We start from the raw sequence: 24,116 nt of genomic DNA on the forward strand, positions 1-24,116 counted from the left end.
GAGGCCAGAAGATGGCATTGGATCCCCTGGAACTGGAGTTACAGACAGTTGTGAGCCACCCTGTGGGTGCTGGGTCTTCTGCATGAGCAACCAGTGCTCTTGACCGCTAAGCCACCTCTCCAGGCCCCAAATAATATTTTTACTGGAGATTTAGGTTCCTTTCCCTGTGGTCACCCCCCCCCCTTTTTTTGTCCTACACTCCTGTATTTTTTGAGATTATAATATTAATTACATCATTTCCTCTCCTTCCCTCCCTCCAAGCCCTCCTTGCTTTTTTTAAAATTTATGACCTCTTTTTCATTGTTATTCCTATATATACATATATTCATATTCCTACATATAAAAACAACCTGCTCTGTCTGTATAATGTTACTTATGTATGTTTTCAGGGCTGACCATTGGTATTGGATAACCAATTGTACTTTTCCCTGGGGAAGACTCTTTCCCCCTCTTTTAGCATTCCTTTGTAGCTTGTAGCTCTTTATGTAGGATTGAGGCATCATGGTCATTCCTCTGTCCACTTCGGCATGTCTATTATGGTGTGGCCTTCGTTTAGCTAATGGTTAGGTAGTCATATTGGTAAGACTTTATGGGTATGGCTTCTGGCATTCCTGTGAGACCCAATCTCACAGCATACCCCCTGGTCTTCTGCTTCTTTCTGTCTTCCGCCCTCTCTCCTGCCGTATTCCCTGTAGGCTGGCCTCCAGCTCACAGAGATCTGCCTGGCTCTGCCTCCCAGTGCTGGGATTAAAGGCGTGTGCCACTACCACCCAGCATGGTTGTGATTTTTCTTAAAGGGAAGTTTCAAGTTTCCCTGATGAGTAGGGAGAACTACACTTGGGTATAAGGACATATTTAGAATGTAGTTAGGGGGTATGCTGGTTTAATAATAAAGTGCTGCTTGTAGGTTCTCCTCTAAGATCGGTAACTTCACCAACTCTGAATAGCTGGCTAAGGTTCCTGTACCAGGCATGATTTCCTTGTTGTTAAGCAGGTCATAAGTTTAGGTAGAGACACTGGTTACTGCCAAGGTATGTGCGCCTGCATTGCATGTTCTTTGATATGTTTTATTCATATGCACATGTACATATTTATGCACATACACATACTATCTAGATAATCCATGTACTTGTAGAGTATTACAGGCACATTTCACCATGCTGTGTTACCTTCTTTGAGAAATATTCTTTTAAAAAGTATATATAGTTATTTAATTAATTAATTTGAAACAGGGTCTCTATGTAGCCCTGGGTATCCTGAAACTTTAGATGTAGACCAGGCTAGCCTCTCCAAATCTGCCTGCCTCTGAGCTTAGGAGGCAGCGATCAAAGCCCTGTGCCACTACACTTGGCTGTTATTTTAGTTTTAATTATGTGTATGTGTGTGGGAGAGATGTGCATGTGCCTACAGAGGCCAAAAGATAGCATTGAATCTCCTGTAGATGGAGTTACAAGCAGTTATGGCCTGCATGACCAAACTCAGGTCCTCTAGAAGGCTGTTAACCAGGAGCTATATCTCCAGCTCCCCTCCCCACTTCAGAGGGATTTTCAGATTGCAGCCAGCCTAGTTTTGAACTTTGGTAGTTCAATCTCCCTATTGCCTTTTGCTTCAATCTCCCTATTGCCTTTTTGATAAGTGTTCTATATCTTATTTAAATCTATTTCTAGCTTTATGATATGGGAGAGGCTGTGCGTGTGTGTGTGTGTGTGTGTGTGTGTGTGTGTGTGTGTGTGTGTGTGAGAGAGAGAGAGAGAGAGAGAGAGAGAGAGAGAGAGAGAGAGAGAGAGAGACTTATTGTAGCTTATACTGATGGTAGACTCCTAGTCCCAGACTGATAGGGCTAATTGTGGTGGCTCACACCTGTAGTCCCAATACTAGGCAAGAAAGCAGAGACAGGATCACTTCAAGTTGGAGGCTAGCTGGTCTGCATAACCAGTTCCGTGTTAGCCAGGGCTACACATCCAGACTCTGCCTCAAAAAAAAAAAAAAAAAAAAAAAAGCCCAAATAAATAAATAAATACCCCCCACAAAGTAAGTAAAATAATAGAGTAAGTGAATGAATATAAAAAAACACAACCACAGCTTTAAAAGCCTTAATTTAAAGACAGTTTTTATGATCAGCCATTGTGCTTTCTTTTAAGATAAGGATAGGTGATGCAATGGTTGTCTGTTTGCTTGTTTGGGGGCACTGACCTCTGCATGTTGGGTAAGCTCTCTACCTGCAGCCCCAGCCCATAAATTTCTACAGGGACCTGTTAATTTCCTTTTTGTGGCTGGATTCTGGGTGTCCTGTTATTTGTTTGTCTTATTTTTTTATTTTCGTTTGTTTCGTTAACATTAACTGGCATTATTTGAGAAGAGGGAACCACAATTTAGAAAATTCCTCCATAAAATTGGCCTGTAGGCAAGCCTGAGGGCCATTTTAATGAATGTTGTTGGAGGAGCTAATGCACTGTGGTGCCACCCTGGGCTGGTAGTCCTGGGTATTATAGGAAAGCAGGTTGAACAAGCCAGTAAGCAGCACTCCTCTTTGGCCTCTGCATCAGCTCCTGCCTCTATATTCCTGCCCTGGCTTCCCTCTCTGATGGACTGTTAACCTGGAAGTGTAAGATAAAACAAATGCTTTTATCTCCAAGTTGGTTTTGGTCATTTGTTTGTTGTTGTTTTCTTTGTCTTAAAAATTTATTTAGTTTATATGTATGAGTGTTTTTCCTGCTTGTATGTATGTGTACGTACCATGTGTGTGCCTAGTGTCCACAGAGGTCAGAAGAAGGTGTTGGATTACTTGGAACTATATTTATGGATGATTCTGAGCCACCACTTGTGTGCTGGGAACTAAACCCGGGTCTTAGCAAGTGTTCTTAACCACTGAGTCATCTTTCTAGCCTCTGGTAATGTTGTTTTACAGCAACAGAATCCCTAACAGAGATACTAGGTATAATCTATTAATGTTGCTAAACCTGTTTGTTTCCTAGAAGTAGTTTGAAGTCCTAACCCCTTTTCTAAGTGTTCCTTGGTGATGTTATCATATAGAATAATTCATCCTATCACAAAATGAGTTGAGGGCTGGGGCTGTAACTGGAGGTAGAACACTTGCCTTCCCATTTGTGTCATGGCAAAAAAATAAAATTAAAAGGGAGAGAACGAGAAAGTGGGTAGAATAGAATTTTACTTAGAAGTTACAGTGTCAATTTTATTATGTTTCCTTTTCTCTTTTGGGTTTTTGCTGTTGTTGTTTTGTTTTTTAAGACAGGGTTTCTGTGTGTGTGTGTGTGTGTGTGTGTGTGTGTGTGTGTGTGTGTGTGTGTGTGTGTGTGTCTCCATCTGTCCTGGAACTCAACTTTGTAGACTAGGCTATCCTTGAACTCAAAGATCCGCCTGCTTGACTCCTGATTGCTGGGACTAAAGGTGTGTGCCACCAACACCCAGCATGTTGTATTTTCTTTTTCCTTTTTTTTTTTTTTTTTTTTTTTTTAAGTTTCTCAAGACAGGGTTTCTCTATGTAGTTTTGGAGCCTATCCTGATCTCGCTCTGCAGACCAGGCTGGCCTCGAACTCACAGAAATCTGCCTGCCTCTGCCTCCCTAGTGCTAGGATTAAAGGCATGCGCTGCCACCACCCGTCTTATATTTTCTTAATAAAAGGATTGGTCTGCCAGCTTAGTATAAATTAGTATTTTCCATTTTTTTCTTTGTTTTTTTAAACTGTTTTTCTGTGTAGCCCTGGATGTTAGATCTGCTTGCCTCTGCCTCCCAAATGCTGGGATTAAAGGCTTGAGCCCATTTTCAGATGTGGATAACGTTTGAATTTGCATATTATAGTCGATATCTTTCTAGGAATTTGAGTACCAGAAACTTGAATTTTGTTGTGAGTGATGACTATGCTAACTTGCCAAAATTGAAATACTTATTTTGCTAAATTTATTAAATGAAATGATTGTAAAAACAATTTTACATATTTTCTTTAGAGCTCAGTTCCCCAAAAATTATAAAAGCGGGAAAACTCAAGACAAAGAAATCCAACAAGGTATGCCTTTACAGGATGTACTTAAAAAAAAAAAAAAGATTTATTTATTTATTATGTATACAGCATATGTGACTGCAGGCCAGAAGAGGGCACCAGATCTCATGTGGTTCCTGGGAACTGAACTCAGGACCTCTGGAAGAGGAGTCATTGCATTTACCCTCTGTGACATCTCTCCAGTCCCCAGGATGTACTTTTTAAATGTATTAATTTTGAAAATTCTTTTTGAAGTCTGATCCTAGACCATTGAATTTTTACTTCAAAATGTTTGAGAAATATTTGAATTAACTTGCCAAGTCTATATAAGTACACAGAGGTGATTTTAAAAATTTCTATTACTTTATTTGATTTTGCTGTTGCTTTTTCCCCCTTTGGTTGGGACAGGGTCTCACTCTGTAGACCAGGCTGGCCTGAACTCACATATCCACTTGCATCTGCCTCCAGAGTGCTGGCATCAAAGGCATGTGCCACTATATTTAGCTTGTTGCTTTTGCTGAGGGGATGGGTGGTCTCATTGTAGCCCAGGTTAGCCTTTTGTGCCCATGGTTGATCTTGAATTCCTACTTCTCCTACTTCTAAGTGCTCAAGATTGCTGGTATGCACCACCATGCCTGGCAACAAAAATTACATTTAGAAATATGTTTTTTCTGTCTAAAAATTCTAAAAATCATTTACAGTTGTAACAATTATTTTATTACATTTTAGGCTAGTGACTTCAGTGATATGGCAAACTGGCCAACACCAGGTGAATTAGTGAACACGGGGGTAAGTATGTATTTAAGTCTTTTGAAAAGAAAATTCTTTTTTTTTTTTTTTTTTTTTCTCTCGAGACAGGGTTTCTCTGTAGCTTTGGGTTGGTTTTGTGTGTGCATGATTTTTTTTTTTTTGTTTTGTTTTTTGTTTTTCGAGACAGGGTTTCTCTGTGTAGCTTTGCGCCTTTCCTAGAACTCACTTGGTAGCCCAGGCTGGCCTCGAACTCACAGAGATCAGCCTGCCTCTGCCTCCCGAATGCTGGCATTAAAGGCATGCACCACCACCACCCAGCGTGCATGGGTTTTTGTTTGTTTGTTTGTTTGTTTTTATCAATACAGGGTTTCTCTGTAGTTCTGGCTGTCCTGGAACTGGGACTTGCTGTTGCTTTAACCACGATGGCCTTCAATTCATAGAGATCGGCCTGCCTGTTGCTTCCCTAATGCTGGGATTAAAGGTGTGCGCCACCACTACCCAGTTTTTATCAGAATGTGCAAGTAAACTCATCACTGCAAACAGAAAAATGAGCTTGGCTCCTGCCTGCAAGTGTTGGAGTCATCCCCACCAGCAGCAAATGTTTGTATTTTTGTGTAGGTGGAATATGCAGTGTAGGAGGCGCTGTTGTTTCTTGCTTACTCAGCACCATTACCTTGAAGTTTTTTTTTGTTTGTTTGTTTTGTTTTGTTTTTCCCATGTTGTGTGTGTCAGTTTTCTGTGTAGTTTTGGTGCCTGTCCTAGATCTCGCTTTGTAGACCAGGCTGGCCTCGAACTCACAGAGATCCGCCTGCCTCTGCCTCCCGAGTGCTGGGATCAAAGGCATGCATCACCATCGCCCAGCCCAGTTTTTTTTTTTTTTTTTTTAGTCAAATGTTAATAGAAATGATTCTATTCAGAACATTTTCTTTTTTTTTTTTTCTTCCCCAGTCTCAGAATGTTATCAGCCAAGGAAATAAGAAGCCACAATTCAGAAAAGAAAAAGAAGAGAAGATTGAAAAAAGAAGCAACAGTGAGAGCAAAGAGAACCGGGAAGCAAAACTAGATGGTCCTGTTGAGAATGTCAGCGAGGATGAGGCTCAGTCAAGCAGCCAGCGGAAGAGAGGTCAGCTGGCCTGTGTCTTCATTTTAACTTGAAGTTTTGGAAGACTGTGTGGTGATGAATTATTAGTTAGCTGCTCTCTGTCATCACATGCATATGCTGGGTTTTAAACCACCTGCAGCAGGTTTGGCCTGTTTGGCCTTCTATCCTGACCCCCTTTTATTTATTTTGCATATATATATTGGTTTGTCGAGAAGGGGCGTCTCTGTGTAGCAACCCTGCTTAAACTATATTTTGTACAAAAAAAATGGAGTGAAATTCCTTATAGGTATTGTAGATTTTCTTGGAAAGTTGTGTAATACTGTTGTTAATTTTAAATTTACATTGAAAATGCTTTTTGCTTTTTAGAGAATTCTGAGAAAATGGAAAAACTGTTTCTTTAATGTGCATTGGTGTTTTGCCTGCATGTATGTCTGTGTGAGGGAGTTGAGTCCCCAGGAACTGAAGTTACAGACAGTTGTGAGCTGCCATGTGGGTGCTGAGAATTGAGCCTGGGTCCTTTAGAAGAGCAGATAGTGCTCTTAACTGCTGAGCCATCTCTCCAGCCCCTGGTTTTCTTATTTATTTATTTAGTTTTTTGTTTTTTGAGACAGGATTTCTCTGTATAACAACCCTGGCTGTCCTGGAACTCACTCTGTAGACCAGGCTGTCCTGGAACTCACAGATTTGCCTGCCTCTGCCTCGAGTGCTGGGATTAAAGGCGTGCACCACCACGCCCAACCAGCCCCTGGTTTTCTAAGAGTAAAAGTAAGAACAATTTTAATCAGTATTTTAAAGATTTTTGTTTTGTTTTTTGTTTTGAGACAGAGTCTCAATATGTAGTACTGGGTATCCTGGAACTCACCTGCTTTTGTCTTCACAGTTCACACCTGACAGTTTTTTAAAGATTGATTTTTAATTATGTGCAAGTATGCGTGTAGATGAATTTCTAATTGGTCTTATTAAATAAAAAACACAGAGCCAAATATAGGGGTGAAAGCCTTAGATCAGGGAAACAGGGAAAGCCACCAGCCAGCCTTACCTCACCAACTCTGCAGCTTCCAAGTTACTTCCTGTCTACCCACGCACATATACCTGGCTGTTCTGCCATCTGATTTGCTCTCTGTCCAGCTACATCACTTCCTTTTCCTACACAGCTCTGTCTTTCTGTCTATACAGACCTCAGACCTCCATGGTTAACTAGTGTTGGAATTAAGGCATGTGCCACCACACCTGGCTCTGTTTCCAGTGTGGCCTTGAATACACAGAGATCCTGCCTGCTAAGTTAAGGGCATGTGCTACCATTGCTGACTTCTTTGTTTACTTATAATGACTGGCCTTTTTCCTCTGATCTCCAGGCAAGCTTTATTTATTAAAGCACAAATAAAATATCACTGTGTGTGTGTGTGTGTGTGTAGATGTGTGTTGGTGTGTGTGTAGGCACAGATACCCATGTAATCCAGAAGAGGATGTTTTGATTCCTGAAGTTATAGGCAGTTCTGAGTCCCCCAACATGGGTGCTAGGATTCGAATTAGGTCCTCCAGAAAGGCAGCTCATGCGTTTAACCTGAACAGTTACCTCTCCAGCTCCAATCTTAGTCAAGGTTTTCCCTGAAAAATTAAGCTATGAAGGAAAAACTTACTGCCCTAAATTCTTTTCCTTTTTTCCCCCTGGACTCCTAATGTGTTTAGGGACAGGGTTGGTGGAAGCCTATACTCATTCAGGGTTCTGAGCCTAGGATGAGCAGCAGGAGATATAGGCAAGGTTCATGTAGCTTAAAATTAAGGTTTTGAGTGCGTTGGGAAGGCACTTGTAAGCAGACTTTCTCTGTCCCACCAGCCATCTTCCAAATAACCACATGGAGACTTATTAATTATAACTGCTCGGTTGATAGTTTCGGCTTGTTACTAACTAGCTCCTACATCTTAAATTAACCCATATTTCTTATCTGTGCTCTACCACATGGTGGTACCTTTTTTTCAGGATGGCACGTTCATCTCCTGTTTCCTCTGTGTCTGTCTGGCAACTCCCATGACTCAGCCCGTCTTCTTCCCAGCATCCTCTCAGTTTAGCTCTCTTGCCTAACCTCTTCCTGCCTATTGGCTAGTCAGCTCTTTATCAAACCAGTGAGAGTAATACATATTCAGTGGACAAAAAGGATTGTTCTGTAGCAGGCACTGAAGCAGTTACTCTGCATAGGTGAAATTATACACCAAGATACATTCGATGGTGTAGCACTTGGCAGTTAACTTCTTTGTTGTCAATACCAAATTATCATGTACTAAGCGCTTACTTGAATCATTGTCTTTTATTTATTTTTATTTATTGTATTTTTGAGGTAGGATTTCTTTATGTAGCCCTGACTGTCCTGAAGCTCACTATATAGAGCAGTCTGGCCTTTCACAGAGATCCTCCTGCATCTGTCTCCCAAGTACTGGGATTAATGGTGTGTGCCAATATGCCTGGCTGAATCATTGTCTTTTATTAAGTAATTTTAGCTGTTGAGTTAAGGGCTAGACTCCTTTGCTCTAATGACCAAAACCTGACTGCTTTCAAGTATTAGAACAAAATAAGTAAGTATTGAAAAAATTTTCCCTATTCATTAACTGCTTTATCACTCAACATTTTTTCTGCCTCTTCGTCTTCATGGCTATCTAGAATTCATACTTCTGAAAGACTTGTCATTTTGCTTTAAAATTTGTCTTTGTTTTGGTTGCTTCAATTGAAATCAATTGGTCAATGCTTAATGTCTGGTATACACACACACATGTATATATATACACACATATATATGTACACACACATATATACACACATATATGTATATATACATGTATATATATACATATACATATATATGTAAATTAAGGTCATATTTAAGTCCATGAATTGTGCACCTAATGTGTATGTGTTTTTTCGATGAAGATGATAATATTGGCAAACTTATTCTATTTTATGCATGGGGGTGGGGGCATGCATATACCACAGCATGCATGTGGAGGGCAAAAGATAACTTGTAGGAGTTGGTTCTCTCCTTCCACAATGTGAGTCCCAGGGTCTCCAACTCTGGTCTTATGGCTTGAAGCACTCTTTGTAGCCCTGGCTGTCCTGGAACTCTCTCTGTAGACCAGGCTGGCCTTGAACTCAGAGATCCACCTGCCTCTGCCTTCTGAGTGCTGGGACTAAAGGCGTGCGCCATCACTGCCCAGCCAGAAGCACCTTTTTTGCATGCAAAGCCAGCACATCAAATCTAGCACATTTTGGGGTTTTTGTTTTTAACTTTATTCATTTATTTATTTTGTTTTTTTGAGACAGGGTCTCTGTAGCTGTAAGTTTCTCCAGTCGCCCAGCCCCTTCTCCAACTCCTTATAAGAGTTTAGCCCAAGATCATGGGCAGAGAAAATACTACTACAGGTTTCTCCACATAATCTTGACTGGCCTGGAGCTTACTGCCTCCTTAGTTCTGGGATCTAAGGCATGCACCACCATGCCTGGTTTGTTTTTTACTTTAAAGGAGGACTTGAGGAACTGGAAAGTTAGATCATGCCCAGAAGTGTTTGACATCCATACATGAGGATCCTAATTTGATCCCCAGAACCCATGTGAAAGTGGGGCACAATGGCAGGACTTGTGAGTTGGAGGCAGAGGTTCTGTAGGGCTTACTGGCCAGCCAGTCTAGCATAACTAGTGAGCTGAAGGTCAGTGGAAAACTTAGTCTCAAAGGAGATGGATGGCTTTTCTGAAGATGACTCCAAAGGTTGTCTGATCTCCGTGTACGACACACACCTATGACACATGTGCAAGCATAGGCAGGAGGAATGCAAGTTTGAGACAAGCCTGTGTTATTTAGTGAGTACTAAGTTGGCCAAGGCTATACATCAAGACCCTGTCTTGGAAAACCAAAAAGATAAAGTAGACAAGGATGGGATTGGGTTGTGAAGGTAGATAACATGGGGCAGGCTTCCTATGCTATTTAAGGTTTTGTTTGTTTGTTTGGTTTTTGGAGACAGGGTTTTTCTGTGTAGCTCTGGATGTCCTAGAACTCAATTCATAGACCAGGCTGGCCTCCAACTCAGAAATCTGCCTGCCTCTGCCTCTGCCTTTCCCTCTCTCTGCCTCTGCATGTACCACCACCATATATGAGTGTATGCATTCACAGCATGCATGGGGAGGTTGAAGGCAGCTTGCAGGAGTCAATTTTCTCCTATGTTATGGGTTTTAAGGCTCAAACTCAGGCTGTAATCAGACTTTCCTTTGGGCTGCCAGCTCACAACTAATGATAGAGACTTATTATAAATTATGAAAGCTCAGCCTTAGCCTAAGCTTGTCCCAATAGCTCTTACAACTTAAATTAGTCCATTTATTTTAATGTACATTCTACTGCTTAGTGCCCATCCTGCTTCCTCCCAGTCTCAGCATCTCTGCCCTTCTTCCCAGAGTTCTGTCTGTCACCAGAAGTCCCACCTAACCTTTCTGCCCAGCTATTGGCCAATTAGCTCTTTATTAAACCAATCAGAAGATGTCTTGGAAAAGACACATCTTCACAGTGTAAACAAATATTCTGCAACATCAGGCTTTTGGTAGATGTCTTCACCTGTTAAAAGTCATCTTGCCAGCCATAGTATTCTTTTTCCCATCAGTATTTCGGTCATCTTTCCTTTCTCCTACCTCTTTTTAATTTGGTTGAAAAATACACATTGGGCCAAATGCTAAGCATTTTGAGACATTAATGATGGAATCAGTATAAAAGATTTTCAGAAATTTACTATAGTATAAGTATAACTTTTTTTTTGTGACTAGATCTATCTAACTCTGGCTGTCATGGGACTCACTATATAGCCTGGCTGTACTTAAACTTACAAAGATCCCCCTACCTTTGCCTCCTAAGTGCTGGGAATAGGATGTGCACCACCATGCCTGGCAACCAAAACAATTTTTATATTGCTGGTCCCCAACAAAAGTATCTCTTTTCTTTTCCTTCTCCTCCTGTCTTCTCTTCTTCCTGCCTCTGCCTATCTTCTGTCTTTTTATTCAGACAGAGTCTTTCTATGGATCCAGTTTGGCTTTGATTTCTTAATTCTCTTGCCTCAACACACAATGTGCTGGAATTGCAGGCTTGAACCAGCCACCACACCTGATTAGCTCCTTTTCCTGATGCTATGATTTATTTTGGATCATAGTTAAAGGATACATTCCTTTATGATCGGGAAGCCATAGAGGCAGGATTTTGAGGCAGCTGGCTATATTTCACCCCTAGTTATGAAGCAGAAGGCCATGAAGCTTTTGCTCTGCTTTTTCTCCTCTTACTCCCATGCCCTACCCCATAAAATGGTGCTGGCCACTGTTAAGTGAGGCCTACCTTAATTAACAGAATCTAGAAAAATCCCTTCCCTTGGTGATTCAAAATCCCTTCAAGATGACAATTGAAATTAATGTCATTGCTGGGCAGTGGTGGTAAATGCCTTTAACCCAGCACTTGGGAGTTAGAGGCAGGTGGATCTCTGTGAGTTCAAGGCCAGCTTGATCTACAGAGCAAGTTCCAGGACAGCCAGGGTTACATAATGAGACCCTGTCCTGAGGAAAACGAATTAACATCACAACCACCTGTTTTTTTTCCTCTGGAATTTTTTTTTTTTTTTTTTTGGTGTGTATCTCAGCATAGACTGGAACTTGAAATCATCTTGCCTCAGCCTCTCAGATGCTAGAATTATAGGCATGAGCCATATAATAGTTGTAATATAATAACTGTAAAGAAAATTATGTCAGAGAGGAAGCATCTTATGTTTATTCCTCCCATGCTTTGAGAAACTACTTAGTTTTGTTTTTGGTTTTGTTTATGTTTCTGTGTGTTTATGTGTGGATATGGATGTTTATGGAGGCCATTTGCTCTCTGTCTTGTTTGAGATGGGTTCTCTTACTGACCAGCAAGCCCCAGGAATCCTCCTGTCTTGTCTCCCCTGCTCTGATGTGGGCTCTGGGGTGAATGAAGCTCAGGTCCTGGTGCTTGGCCAGCAAGTGTTTTACTAACAGACTCATCTTCCCAGCCCCTGGGGTTTTGTTTGTTTGATTGATTTGTTTTTAATTACTGGCTTTTTACTTGCTATTATTTCACTTGAAATATTTGCACAAACTTATCAAGGATCAGTCTGTAAGAATGAAAAGGGTTCTTTTGGCAGTCTACAGATAATCCACTTAAAGGCAGCTGAATCTTTAATTAAAATTCAGAGTGCTTTCAGAATTGCAGAGCTTTAATGAAAATTGTACATTGTCGTGTAATTACTTTGTGTGTTTTATTTCGTCAAGCTAATAAGCACAAATGGGTACCACTCCACTTAGAAGATGTGAGACCAGACAGCCAGGAAAGACCTGGGTCCCGGAACAGCTCTAGATGTCAACCTGAAGCGAATAAACCAGCTCACAGTAATAGGAAAAGTGATACACGAAGTAAGTGTCATTTCAAGAGTGCCATGAAATTCAAATGAACATAGATTTAGTGCTTATCATTGGAGCTGTATAGAGTAAACACATCTCTAACCCTACACACCTTCAGAAGACATGTCTAAAGAATGGTGTAATATGGCACTTAACAACAAAGCTGAATGTTCACAGTGTAACTGTCAATAACCTTATGTCCAGTTTTGGTTTTATTTTTATTTTATATCTTCCTTTATATTGAGACAGGCTCTCACTATTTAGCACTTATTATGTACCTGACCTCAGACTTATGATCTTCTTGCCTCAGCCTCCCACATGCTGTGATTACAGAAAGGTGCCATCACTCTGGACTTGTAGACTTTCTTATAGCCCTCTGTCTCCCCAGTCTGATCTGGCATTACACATTGCTTTAGTTGTCTTTCTCCTTAATCTCCATCATTGTCTTAATAGTTCTTTTTCTTTGTCTTTCCTGATGTTGATCTTTTTTTTTTTTTTTAAGATAATAGGATTATTATCCTGGAACTCTCTAAGTAGACCATGCTAACCTTGAACTCAGAGATTGGCTTGCCTCTGCCTCTGAGTGCTAGGATTAAAGGCATGTACCACTACTTCCGGCAATATAATAGGATTATTTTAAACAGATATTCTTTACTTTGGGTTTTGTAATGTTTCCTTATGATTAGATTTGAATTACAAACTTTTAGTAGGAATACTTAGAATGCTTTCTTTTTTGAGACAGGCTCTCATTATATGGACCAGAGATCCACCTGCCTCTGCTTCCCAAGTACTGGAATGAAAGTGTGCACCACAAACAACACTTATCATCTAAATACTTTTTGGTTTTTCAAAGCAGAGTTTCTTTGCAAAACTGCCCTTGGCTGTCTTGGAACTCACTTTGTAGACTTGGCTGGCCTCAAACTCACAGATCCACCTGGCTCTGCCTCCCAAGTGCTGGGATTAAAGGCATGCACCCCCACTTGCCCAGCCCTAAATACTTTTTAAAATGACATTCATGTTTAGATCACATTAAACTTTTTGGGAGTTTATTATGGTGTTATGTAAAATAAGACCCACTTTGGATTGAGGAAGGAAATATCTGGCTTATCTATCTTAGATAAGATCTTACTGGGTATTGTTGCCCAGACTGGTCTTGAACTCAAAATTCTCCTACCTCAACCTACCACTAGCTGGGGTTGTAGGTGTGTGCAACCATTTTTAGCAGGAATATTTTAGAGGCTGGAGAGATAGCTCAGTGGTTAAGAATGTTTACTGCTCTTGTAGAAGGTCAGTGTTAGGTCATAACACCCACAAGGCAGCGGTAGCAGCAGCACACAACCACCTGTAATCCAGTTCCAAGGGACCCAGGGAGCCTCTTCTAACATCTGTGGGCTGTTCACATGTGGTAGACATAAGTATACACACACACACACACACACACACACACACACACGCGCGCGCGCGCGCACACACACTACAAGGAATTTTAAATTGGCACTGAAGATGGAGTTATAGGGTCTAGAGCAGTTGGCTCTCAGTGGGGGAGATAATGTTGCATGTCCTTACTGAGGGATGAATAGATAGATGCTAGGAGTGTTGTCTAATGAGTGAAAGTGATCTAAATAGCACACAAGATAACTCCATTTCACCCTCTTCTCACCAGCATCAAAAGGATGAGTTTGAAAAACCTTGTCTCTATAATTTGTTTATTTTGATAATTATTGGATTATTCCAATTTAAAGTTGATGTTTTCACTCTCAATAACAGTATACAACGTCCTACCTCTTCTATTTTGGTCAGCATGTTAGGGCTCATAGTATTCCTCATTTGTAGAATACTAAGCCAGGACTCTGATGCTCTATATTACCAAAAAATAAATAAATAAAACAAAATGAAACAGTGGATACCGCAGGACTTTAGAATGCTTATCAGACTGGATAGGTGGCTCATTCCTCAGGGCCAGTCAGATGGAGCATCGTTTTTTATGTTCATTGGCTACTTATATATTCTTGTTTTGCCTGTTAGCTATTTTCTTGTTCGTGGTACGTATGTTATGTTTGCAAACAACAGACAGTGGACCAGGCAGTAGTGGTGCACACCTTTAATCCCAGCACTTGGGAGGCAGAGGCAGGCGGATCTCTTGAGTTTGAGGCCAGCCTGATCTACAGAGCAAGCCCCAAGACAGCCAGGGCTATGCAGAAACCCTGTCTCTAAAAACCAAAAAACGAGATAAAGAGAAGAGTGAGAGAGGTGGAGTGTGTGTTATAGATCCAATTCCCCTTGTTCTTCACGTATCTTATCTGGATTTTGTGTAGGTGTGTGTGTGCTTTCGGTTTCTCTTTTCTTTAAAACAAATGCCTTTTACTTGAATGGTGGTATCTCTTCCTTACATGTGTTATGGAAAGTGTATTTTTAAAAGAGTTTTACATGTAAATTCAGTAACCTTGGGACACTGTGAATGTGTATATCATAGCACATTCTTGGCAGAGGATCTCTTTGTCTTTCTAAGGTGTCATTTACTTGGTATAGAATGTTCTTTGTATGCCCAGTACACTCCTTATCCCTACCCACTTATTAACAGTCCCCTTGGATTTCTTACTATGTTTAAAGATAGGCTGACTACTATCAACTAGTATAAGAGTGAGAGAGGATGTGGTAGATCCTGCCTGATAATCTAGGTACCATGCAAGTCTTGGGCAGGAAGAGTGTGGAGTTCAAGGCCAGCCTGGATTGAATAGTAAGATACTATCTCAAAATCCACAAAGGGGAGCCAGACCTGGTGGTTAATGCCTTTAATCCCATCACTTGGGAGGCAAATCTCTGAATTCAGTGCTAGCCCCAGCTACATAGTGAAACCTTGCCTGAAAAAAAAAAATCCAAAAGAGATAGGTAGGGGATGACTATAATCAAAATACACTGTAAACACATGAAATAATCAAAGAATAAATAAAATTTTAAAATCCAAAGAGAAAAAATGGGGGAAGGTAATTACTATGTTTTCATAGAAATGATTGTGTTATTTTATTGCAAATTTGAATATGTAAAATTTTATTTTAAGGTTGGAGACGAGATAGAGAAAAGAGAGATGATCAAGATGAAGTATCCAGTGTGAGAAGTGAGGGTGGTACCATCCGAGGTTCCGCAAGAGGCCGAGGAAGAGGCCGGGGCCGGGGAAGAGGCCGAGGTCGAGGAAACCCTAGATGTATGACATGAGATTTCCCCCCCCCTTTTAAATTATATGAGCTTTGAAAAAAGTTAGCAAATATTCTCGTACACTTTATTATGTTAATTTTTTTATTTTTTTATTTGTGTGTGTGTGTTTAGGTGAGTGTGCCATGGTGTGCATGTGGAAATCAGAGGACAAATTACCGAGTTGGTTCTCTCTACCATGTGTGACCCAGGGATTGTACTCAGGTTATTAGACTTGGTGACATGGGCCTTTATCTGCCGAGTCATCTTACTGACCCTTTTGCACAATGTTTCTGTTAATTATTTTGGTTTGACAGTAAATTTGTTTTATTTATTTATTTATTTATTTATTTTTTAACGTCTTCATTTTGGATTTCTCTTTACAGTTATGGCTTCCTTATTTTTTAACTTGTAACCTTTCTTTTACTTTATTTGTGTCCAGTGAACTTTGATTATTCCTATGGTTATCGAGAGCCAGGGGAAAGAACTGATCAGCCCTTTCCCACAGAGCTTAACACCAGCATGATGTATTACTACGATGATGGCACAGGGGTGCAGGTCTATCCTGTGGATGAAACACTGCTGAAAGAGTACATTAAGCGCCAAATGTAAGTTGATGTCAGACAGGGATGTCAGTGAAGTCTGTTTCTGCAGCAAACTTACATGTCTTTGACTACTTTATCACAGTTCCAAAAATGCAATAATAACAATTAGAGAATGAGAATATTATTTTGATTTTTTTTCTAGGAGACAGTGATAAAATAAGTATCTACAAAATTTTCTCCACATTCCTGTCATTTTCCTAAGACTAGTTAAAATGTCATTGCATAATTAATGAGTAAATATCAAAAAAAGTCCATAAAAGTTCTACATATTATTTGAAATTAAGTAAAACGTGTCTCCTTTGCAAATAGATGTTTACATTAAAATTTGTAAATGAGCTGGGTGTGGTGGTACATGTCTGTAACTCCAGCACTGGGTAGCTAAAGCAGAATTGCTGTGAGTTCAAAGCTAGCTTGAGACACAGAACAAAACCCTGTCTCATATAAAGAATAACAATAATAAAAACACTTGTAAATGATAAAATGGTGCCCAGTGTCTTTTAATTTTGATTTCTGCATTGTCTGTTCTAATCTTTGAAGCTCTTTAGCTTATGTTCTTATTTCTTTGTGACGTCTATTAAATGAATGTTTTAGTTCAGACCTTAGTTCTCTGTAATAGTTTTCTAGCCCTCTGTTTGTTTCAAATATGCATTGTATTTTGATGATAGGTTTATAATGACAAAAAAAGAGAAACCTTCCCAAGTGATTTGTGTAACCAAACCAACTGGATAAAGCCTTAATTATTTTTCTTTCTTGCATGGTAAAGGAAAATGGACTACTTTTGAGGGGGCATAAGCATTTAAAAAACAGCCATTTTTATAAAAAAGAAACTGGACCCTCCTCTGTGACTAGAAGTTAATTTCTTCATTGGCATCAGCCAGGCCCTTTGGTAGCCTTGGTGGTAGATGGGATGGACTCTCAGTGCAGAGCAGCTTGCTTATTTTGTTCTTGCTTCCTTTGTTAGGGTTGAGGAAAGGGCCTTTTTATGGCCAGAAAGTGCCTGTCAACTTCATACCATTATCCTTTTTTTTTTGTAACTCTTACTGCTAGGTCCCTTCTAGACCTGACAGTGAACAAACATGCAACTCCATGTCAGGATATTCGGCTTCCACTGTGCTCATGCGGGTGAGGGAGGAGCAGAGCTGCTTCCTTGTTGACAGTTTCTGGTCATGCAGTGTAGAATGCAGAGCTGCTAAGGTAGGACATTATGTCCCCAAGGACACTGAGCAAAATGTCAGTCATTAGTCAGGACTCCTTTTTGTTGTTTCAGGGATTTCAGGCAGGGATTTTGGCAAGACCAGTGGAGTATCAGTTAGGGAAGCTGGTTGGCACTCTGCTCAGTGGAGCTGTGGCCTTGAGGAGTCCTGCTTTAGACTTTGTGTTTCTAGGCTACTACTTAGAGAAGGGATCTATCTGGGTTGGTTTGTTTTTAAGTTTTCATTGTGCTTTGGTACTAAATATGTTTTACTAGTACCACACTCTAACCAACTAAGCTAACTAGGTAGCTGAATAAATTTTAAAGTAATATGCTTCACTATTCCTTATGGGTAGTCTCAACCACTTTAAATGAAGTTTTTATATCAGTAATAATAATAATAATAATAAATAATTAATAATTTATCTCTCCTTTTGTGATAGGCATTCATTAAGCCCAGGCTTTCAAATTTCTAGTCCCTCCTGCCTCAACTTCCCAAGTACTAGCTAGTTACCACACTAGGTTAAATTTTAACACTGATTATTTTTTGGGGGAACAATCTCTTGTCATTCAAATCTACAGACTTCTATGTTTATAACCCAGCATAGACTATAGCAAATAGTGATTTGTGGATTTACTTATGTAGTTTGGTCTTCACAATGGATTACATTTAAAGGGAAGCTTATTACTGATTTAAGGAATTGCATCTAAGTACAATTTTAACTTGTGACTGTGTCAGTGTCCAGGATACTCTCCCAGGTTTTATAATCTCAGGCATTTCAAGATTCTGAGACTACTGTAATTAGGTACTGAGATGCAATAAATTTCAGAACATATAACTTGGATTTTTTTCATTATTTAAGAGTAAAAGATTTATTAGTGTTGTTGAGATGCCAGTAAAATAGCCTTTATCAGAACTTTGCACTTTGACTGAATTGCACACAAGACAAATTTAGATATCCTATGTTTTAAAAGTAAGATAGTTTTCTTCCTCCTCCAAGTGAAATGTTACCCCAAATCAGTTATTATTTAGAGGTGCTTAGTTCTTTCAAGTTAGAATTTGTCCTAAGTACCTAAAAGTTACTTACTAGTGGAGTTTTACACTTAAAAAAAAATGTGAAATGTGAAATTCTGTGTGCTCTCCTGACTTGTTGCCTCTTGAGGACTTCCTCTGGGATTGAAAAGCTGTAGGATTGCCAGCTACACTGTATCACCGTGGGTTTCTCTGTATCCTGTCTGGGATCCTGCTCTTTGTCTTTAGAATCTTACTTTCAGCTTATTATATGGACACTGTACTTTAAATGTATGATTTTCAAATGCTTTTATGAAATATTTTTTCTTCAGGGTCTCTTTATGGCTTGTCTCTATACCTTGAAGTTTATAGTCTTTGGTCATATAGCCAGTGCCAGTTTACTTTCTGTCTGGGTAAAGGTTAAGTGAGTTTGCACTTTTCTTAACCCTGAGTTATCTAAGCATTGTCTGTATTTTTTTACTCCATCGACTTTATGGAGTCATTGATATTTCTTTCTTAGCTATATTATATTCATCCTTTCCTTTGTTTTTAAAGTGCTGAGGATCAAATCCTGGGCTTTTAGGAGCTGTGCATGATTGTGGATATATAAATATAACTGTTGTCATGATTTTACTTGGCTGTGTGCTCATTGCTAAGGGTCTAAATGTCAGCATGTTGTCAATTTAGGTTAAAAAACAAATAAACAAAACCCCACCAGAGTTCCTTAGGTTTGAGTATGAGCCAACAGAAGACACTCGGGTGCACTGTTCTCCCCAGTGCATTGGAAAGTGAGTGGAAATAACTTGGAAGGCAGTAAAACTGATATTAGCTTTGTTATATAGTGTTTAAATGAAGTAGGTAGAGGTGGCTTTGTAATGGAATCTTTCAGTGATGACTCATTGAAAAATCCAGCTTACCCAGCATGTATAGGGCTGGATTCTGAACAACAACATAAACAAATGGATTTTAAAATTAGCTTTTAATTTTTTAGACTTAAGTGAAGTTAATCTAGATAGTGTTAAATTTTAATTAGTATTCTGTTTCTGCTTGTGTGTAAGAGAAATTGTCAATTAATCAGGGTTTTGCTTGGTCTCATATTTGTCCTGTGCTATGTAATATATATATATCTCCTATTCTATAAGGTAGTATTATTATATTATATATATAATATATATATATATCCTATTCTATAAGATAGTATTATCAACCAGAGGAGAATATTTTGGTAGCAGTTGTTGTAAGCAGTGGGTATATAACTATGTTGTTGAATGAGTGTATGAACTCATGTCTTTTCCTTTCTTAGTGAGTATTACTTCAGTACAGAGAACTTGGAGCGGGACTTCTTTCTTCGCAGAAAGATGGATGAGCAGGGATTCCTGCCCATTTCCCTGATTGCTGGTTTTCACCGTGTGCAAGCTCTCACCACAAACCTTAATCTCATCTTGGAGGTAAATATTTATTTAAAAAAGAATCTAAGTTATATTCAGTTTTTCTGGGAACCTAAAAGTGCCCTGAAAAATAGTGCTGAAAAAGAAAAGTGGACTGTTCAGTGGTAGATTATTTGGCCTATGTACATGAGGTCCTGGGTTCATCTCCAGAAGTAGTCCCCCCCCCCCAAAAAAAAAAGAAAGAAGAATGAAAAGTGGGCTGCTGAGATGGCTCTGTGAGTAAGGGTGCTTGCTGCTAACCCTGAAGACCTGTGTCCTATCCCTGGAACCCACATGGTGAAGGAGAGAACCGACTCCTCTAAGTTGTCCTCTGTCTCCACACAAGCACCATGGCATATGCAAAGCTACATGGTACAGTGTGTGAGAGTGTGTGTGTGAGTGTGCGCATGCGTACACACTAGGTAAGTGTTCTTAAAAGTATGCTGATTATGGTGTTTGCTAAGACTCACTTTTGGAAAGTTCAAGCCTAAGCTACAGAGCAAGACCCTGTCTCAAAATTACCCAACCTCCCCACCCGATCCGCTAAAGAAGTATGCTAGTCATGGAGGTTCAGAGCCACTCCGAAGACTGGGGGTAGTAGAATTCCTGAAGTCCATAAGTTCTAGGTCAGCTGTCATCTCAATAAAAGGAATAACAAGCTGTCAATCTAATTTCCTAAAGTTCAGAGAACATCTCAACTTTTTTCTATTTTTATAAAACTTAAATGTCTATCTTTGAAAACTTCAACCTTCTTTAGTATTCTTGGTCCTTTAATCTTCTTTTAGACCACTCTAAACTAACGTACATGCGTTGGTATTAAATGTTGAATTTTCATGTGCTTTGGGAAATCTTCCATGTGCGCATGCTCATTCATAGAAGCAGGGTCTCCCTTAGCTCATACTTGTTTCAAACCTGCTGTCACTGTGGAGATGAGATGGGCCATGAATTCCGATTCTCCTGCCTCTACTACCAAAGGGCTGGAATACAAGTGTGGGCTGCCATGCTAATCTGGGAAGGATAATTGGATAAAGCCTTTCTAGTTGTGATAGTACTGCTTTTATTAAGTCTGTTTTTTGTCATTTCTAGAAATTCAACATTTTTTTCTCCATTTTCTACGTATGTGACAGTCCCTGTGTAGCCAATCTCTTTTTTTTTTCTTTTTTTCTTTTTCCCCTCAGAGCTGAGGATCGAACCCAGGGCCTTGTGCTTGCTAAGCAAGTGCTCTACCACTGAGCTAAATCCCCAACCCCTCCAGTCTCTTTTCTACATAGCCCCTAGCAAGACTGATCTTTTGTCTTTACAGTTTTGGTTTTTCTAGATACCACATAAACTAGTAAATCTTAGAATCTTGTAGCCTTTCTTTCTAAATTCTTTTTTTTTTCTCCATTGTATAGCCCAGGCTGGCCTCAAACTTGGGATCCTCCTGCCTCTGCCTCTGCCTCCCTAGTGCTAGTCTTGCAAGTGTGAGGCTGCTCATGGACTTCTCACAGTACTTTTGAGATTGCTGCTTTGTTGCATGCTTCAGTATTTTTTTTTTCATGTTGCTGACCACTCTTCTGTATCATGTACTGATGGGTGATTGTGCTCCATTTTTGGAGATTATAAATAAAGACTAAGGTCTGTATGTGTACGTGTTTTGATTTATGCTGGGTAAATTTCTAGGACTGTGGTTTCTAGGATATGTAGTAAGTTGCTCTGATTTAGTATTGTGTACATAGCTAAACATAATGAATCAGTTTCTTCCCCTTAAAAAGGTAGCCCAGGCTGGCGTAAAGCTCACAGAAATCCTGCTTCAAGCCTCCTGTGTATTGGGATTACAGGTGTGAGATCCAACACTCAACTCTAATTTTGATTCTTGTCCCATTACTTTCTTGTTATTGATGTATGCATTAGATCAAATCGATCCTGGTTCTGTAGCTTACCTGCTGTTTAACTGTAGGTTACTTAATCTCATCTTAAACCCTGTGTTCTGCATCTACTGAATTTGTGGCTGCTCATTCCTTTCTTCTCACAGATATATATCTTTCAGTACTAAAAGATGGATCTGTGTGTAATATGTCATTAGTAGTTGATATTTTTTTAAAATTTATTTTATGTTTATGAGTGCTCTATCTGCATGTACACCTTTACCCCAGAGGAGGGCCTCAGATCCTATTATAGATGGTTGTGAGCCATCATGTGGATGAATTGAACTCAGGACCTCTGGAAGAACAGTCCAGTGCTCTTAATCACTGAACCTTCTCTCCAGCCCCCCGTAGTTACTATTATAAAAAGCCAGACATTAATTTTGCATGTCGATGATTAGGCATGGTTAGTCATGGTGTGTGTGTGTGTGTGTGTGTGTGTGTGTGTGTGTGTGTGTGTGTGTGTGTGTGTGTGTGTGTGTATGTGTGTGTGTAGATCAGAGGACAATTTCTAGGAGTTTTGCTCTCCTTCTACCATTTGGGCTCCAGGGACTGAATTCAGTTCATCTGTCTTGGTGGCAGGTGTCTTTACCATTTTAGATAGCTCATTAGTACAGTGCTCTGTCTCCTCCTCCTCCTCTCTTCTTTTCTTTTCTTCTTCTCCTCCTGCTCTTCTTCTCTTCCTCCTCTTTGTCTTCCTTCCTCTTTCCTCCTCCTTTCTTCTGAGACAAGGTCTCTGTAGTCCCAGATGGCCTTGAACTCAGAGATCAGCCTGCCTCTTCCTCTTTGAGTGCTGGGATTAAAGATGTGCACCACCATCGTTTTTTTCTTCTTAATAACTGTATCATGAAAAGAAAAAAAAAAAAACAGTTGATCAGCTAGTCAGAGAGAACTTTGGATGCCCCAAAATATCATTGTGCACAGGATCTCATTTGGGTCAAGATTAGCAGACTATGGGATTTAAAAAAATCTTTAGATTTAAAAGATCTTTAGATCTTTACTTGAACCTTTTGCAGATAGTTGTCCTTTTTAGAATGTTTGCTTGTTTCTTTGATACAGGGTATCCTCCTTAGTGCTGAGATTATGAGCATGTACTACTATCATGCTTGGCCCTTGGTGTAGATGTATTCTGTCATTTTTTTAGAAGGCATGATAGTGAATGGTTAATTTCTTTTCAGTTTGGTTTCCCCCTGTTGATTTGCTAAGGACAGAATGTAAAGCTTTGTGTGTGGTACCATGGGTTATTTTTCTTTATAGGGAATAAACTCCACAGGATCTGTAACTGAATTCAGTCCCTGGAGCCCAAATGGTAGAAGGAGAGCAAAAACTCCTAGAAATTGTCCTCTGATCTACACCCCCCCCACACACACACACACATACACACACACACACACACACACACACACACACACCATGGCTAACCATGCCTAATCATCTACATGCAAAATTAATGTCTTGCTAAAGTGAGCTATATCTTCAGCCTCCTTTATCCACTTATTTTTTGACAGCCGAAGTTGGGAAGTACTGGGTTTCATATAGCCCAGCCTAGCCTCAAGCTCACTATATGACCTAGAATGACTTTGGGAACTTCATCTATCTCCATTTATTATCTACCCCCACTTCCTGAGTTTTGTTTTTGTTTTTTGTTTGTGAGACTGGGTCTTAATCTATGATATTAGCTCTGGCTGGCCCAGAGCTTGCTCTGTAGACTGAGCTGGCCTCAAACTTGGCACAATCCTCCTGCTTCTGCCACCTGATCACTGGGATTACAGGCATGGGCCAACATGCCTGACAAATTGGGTTCTATTCCTAACACTAATTCATGGTTATTTTTAGACATAGTAACTGTATTACAGTCTACTAACTTGAAGCTTTGTAATTTTTAGACTAGAAATATAAGGCATACAGCAAAGACCTTTTGAATGTCACTTTTATAGCTTAAATTGTCTGTTGTCAGGCACTGAAGGATAGCACAGAAGTAGAAATTGTGGATGAAAAAATGAGGAAAAAGATTGAACCAGAAAAATGGCCAATCCCAGGCCCTCCTCCTCGAAATGTGCCACAAACAGACTTCTCTCAGTTGATTGATTGTCCGGAGTTCATACCAGGCCAGGCCTTTGGCTCCCATACAGGTAACTGCTTTTCTTCTAGTGCAAACAGTGTAACAGAGGGCTGTTTGATGAGCTTGCCTATCTATTTGTAGTTTATTGAGCTTTCATAGGAAAACTAAAGCTAATTAAAAGACTGCTGGTCTTCCCAATCCTGCTTATTTTATCTCCCAGCTAGACTAGAATTATGCAGAATCATAGGTAAAGCTCTATTAATGTTTCTTGAGCTTAGAATTTGTGTGTGTTGTCTTTTGTGGGCTTTCTTCCTATCTTTTAATTCTACTAAACGACTATATATAGTGCCACTTTTCTCCACGTAAAACCAAAAGAGCCAAAATTTGTGCTCAAGAGTGGGCTGGCCTTCCTTTACTCTTGTTAGTAATGTACTTTAATCTTGCC

At 39.8% G+C, this 24,116-nt stretch overlaps 1 protein-coding gene across 1 annotated transcript in view; it reads left to right on the top strand.

Annotated features, from left to right (window-relative positions):
* The window catches only part of Larp1b (La ribonucleoprotein 1B), a 103,467-nt gene that overhangs the window by 5,737 nt on the left and 73,614 nt on the right, over positions 1–24,116 (top strand). Inside the window, 8 exon segments of the mRNA XM_076574031.1 lie at positions 3,967–4,025; positions 4,728–4,787; positions 5,697–5,871; positions 12,152–12,292; positions 15,339–15,482; positions 15,912–16,077; positions 19,582–19,726; positions 23,567–23,741. Of these exon segments, the coding sequence (XP_076430146.1) occupies positions 3,967–4,025; positions 4,728–4,787; positions 5,697–5,871; positions 12,152–12,292; positions 15,339–15,482; positions 15,912–16,077; positions 19,582–19,726; positions 23,567–23,741 (1,065 nt within the window).

Source organism: Peromyscus maniculatus, chromosome 6 (assembly GCF_049852395.1).
Source record: "Peromyscus maniculatus bairdii isolate BWxNUB_F1_BW_parent chromosome 6, HU_Pman_BW_mat_3.1, whole genome shotgun sequence".
NCBI lineage: Eukaryota > Metazoa > Chordata > Mammalia > Rodentia > Cricetidae > Peromyscus > Peromyscus maniculatus.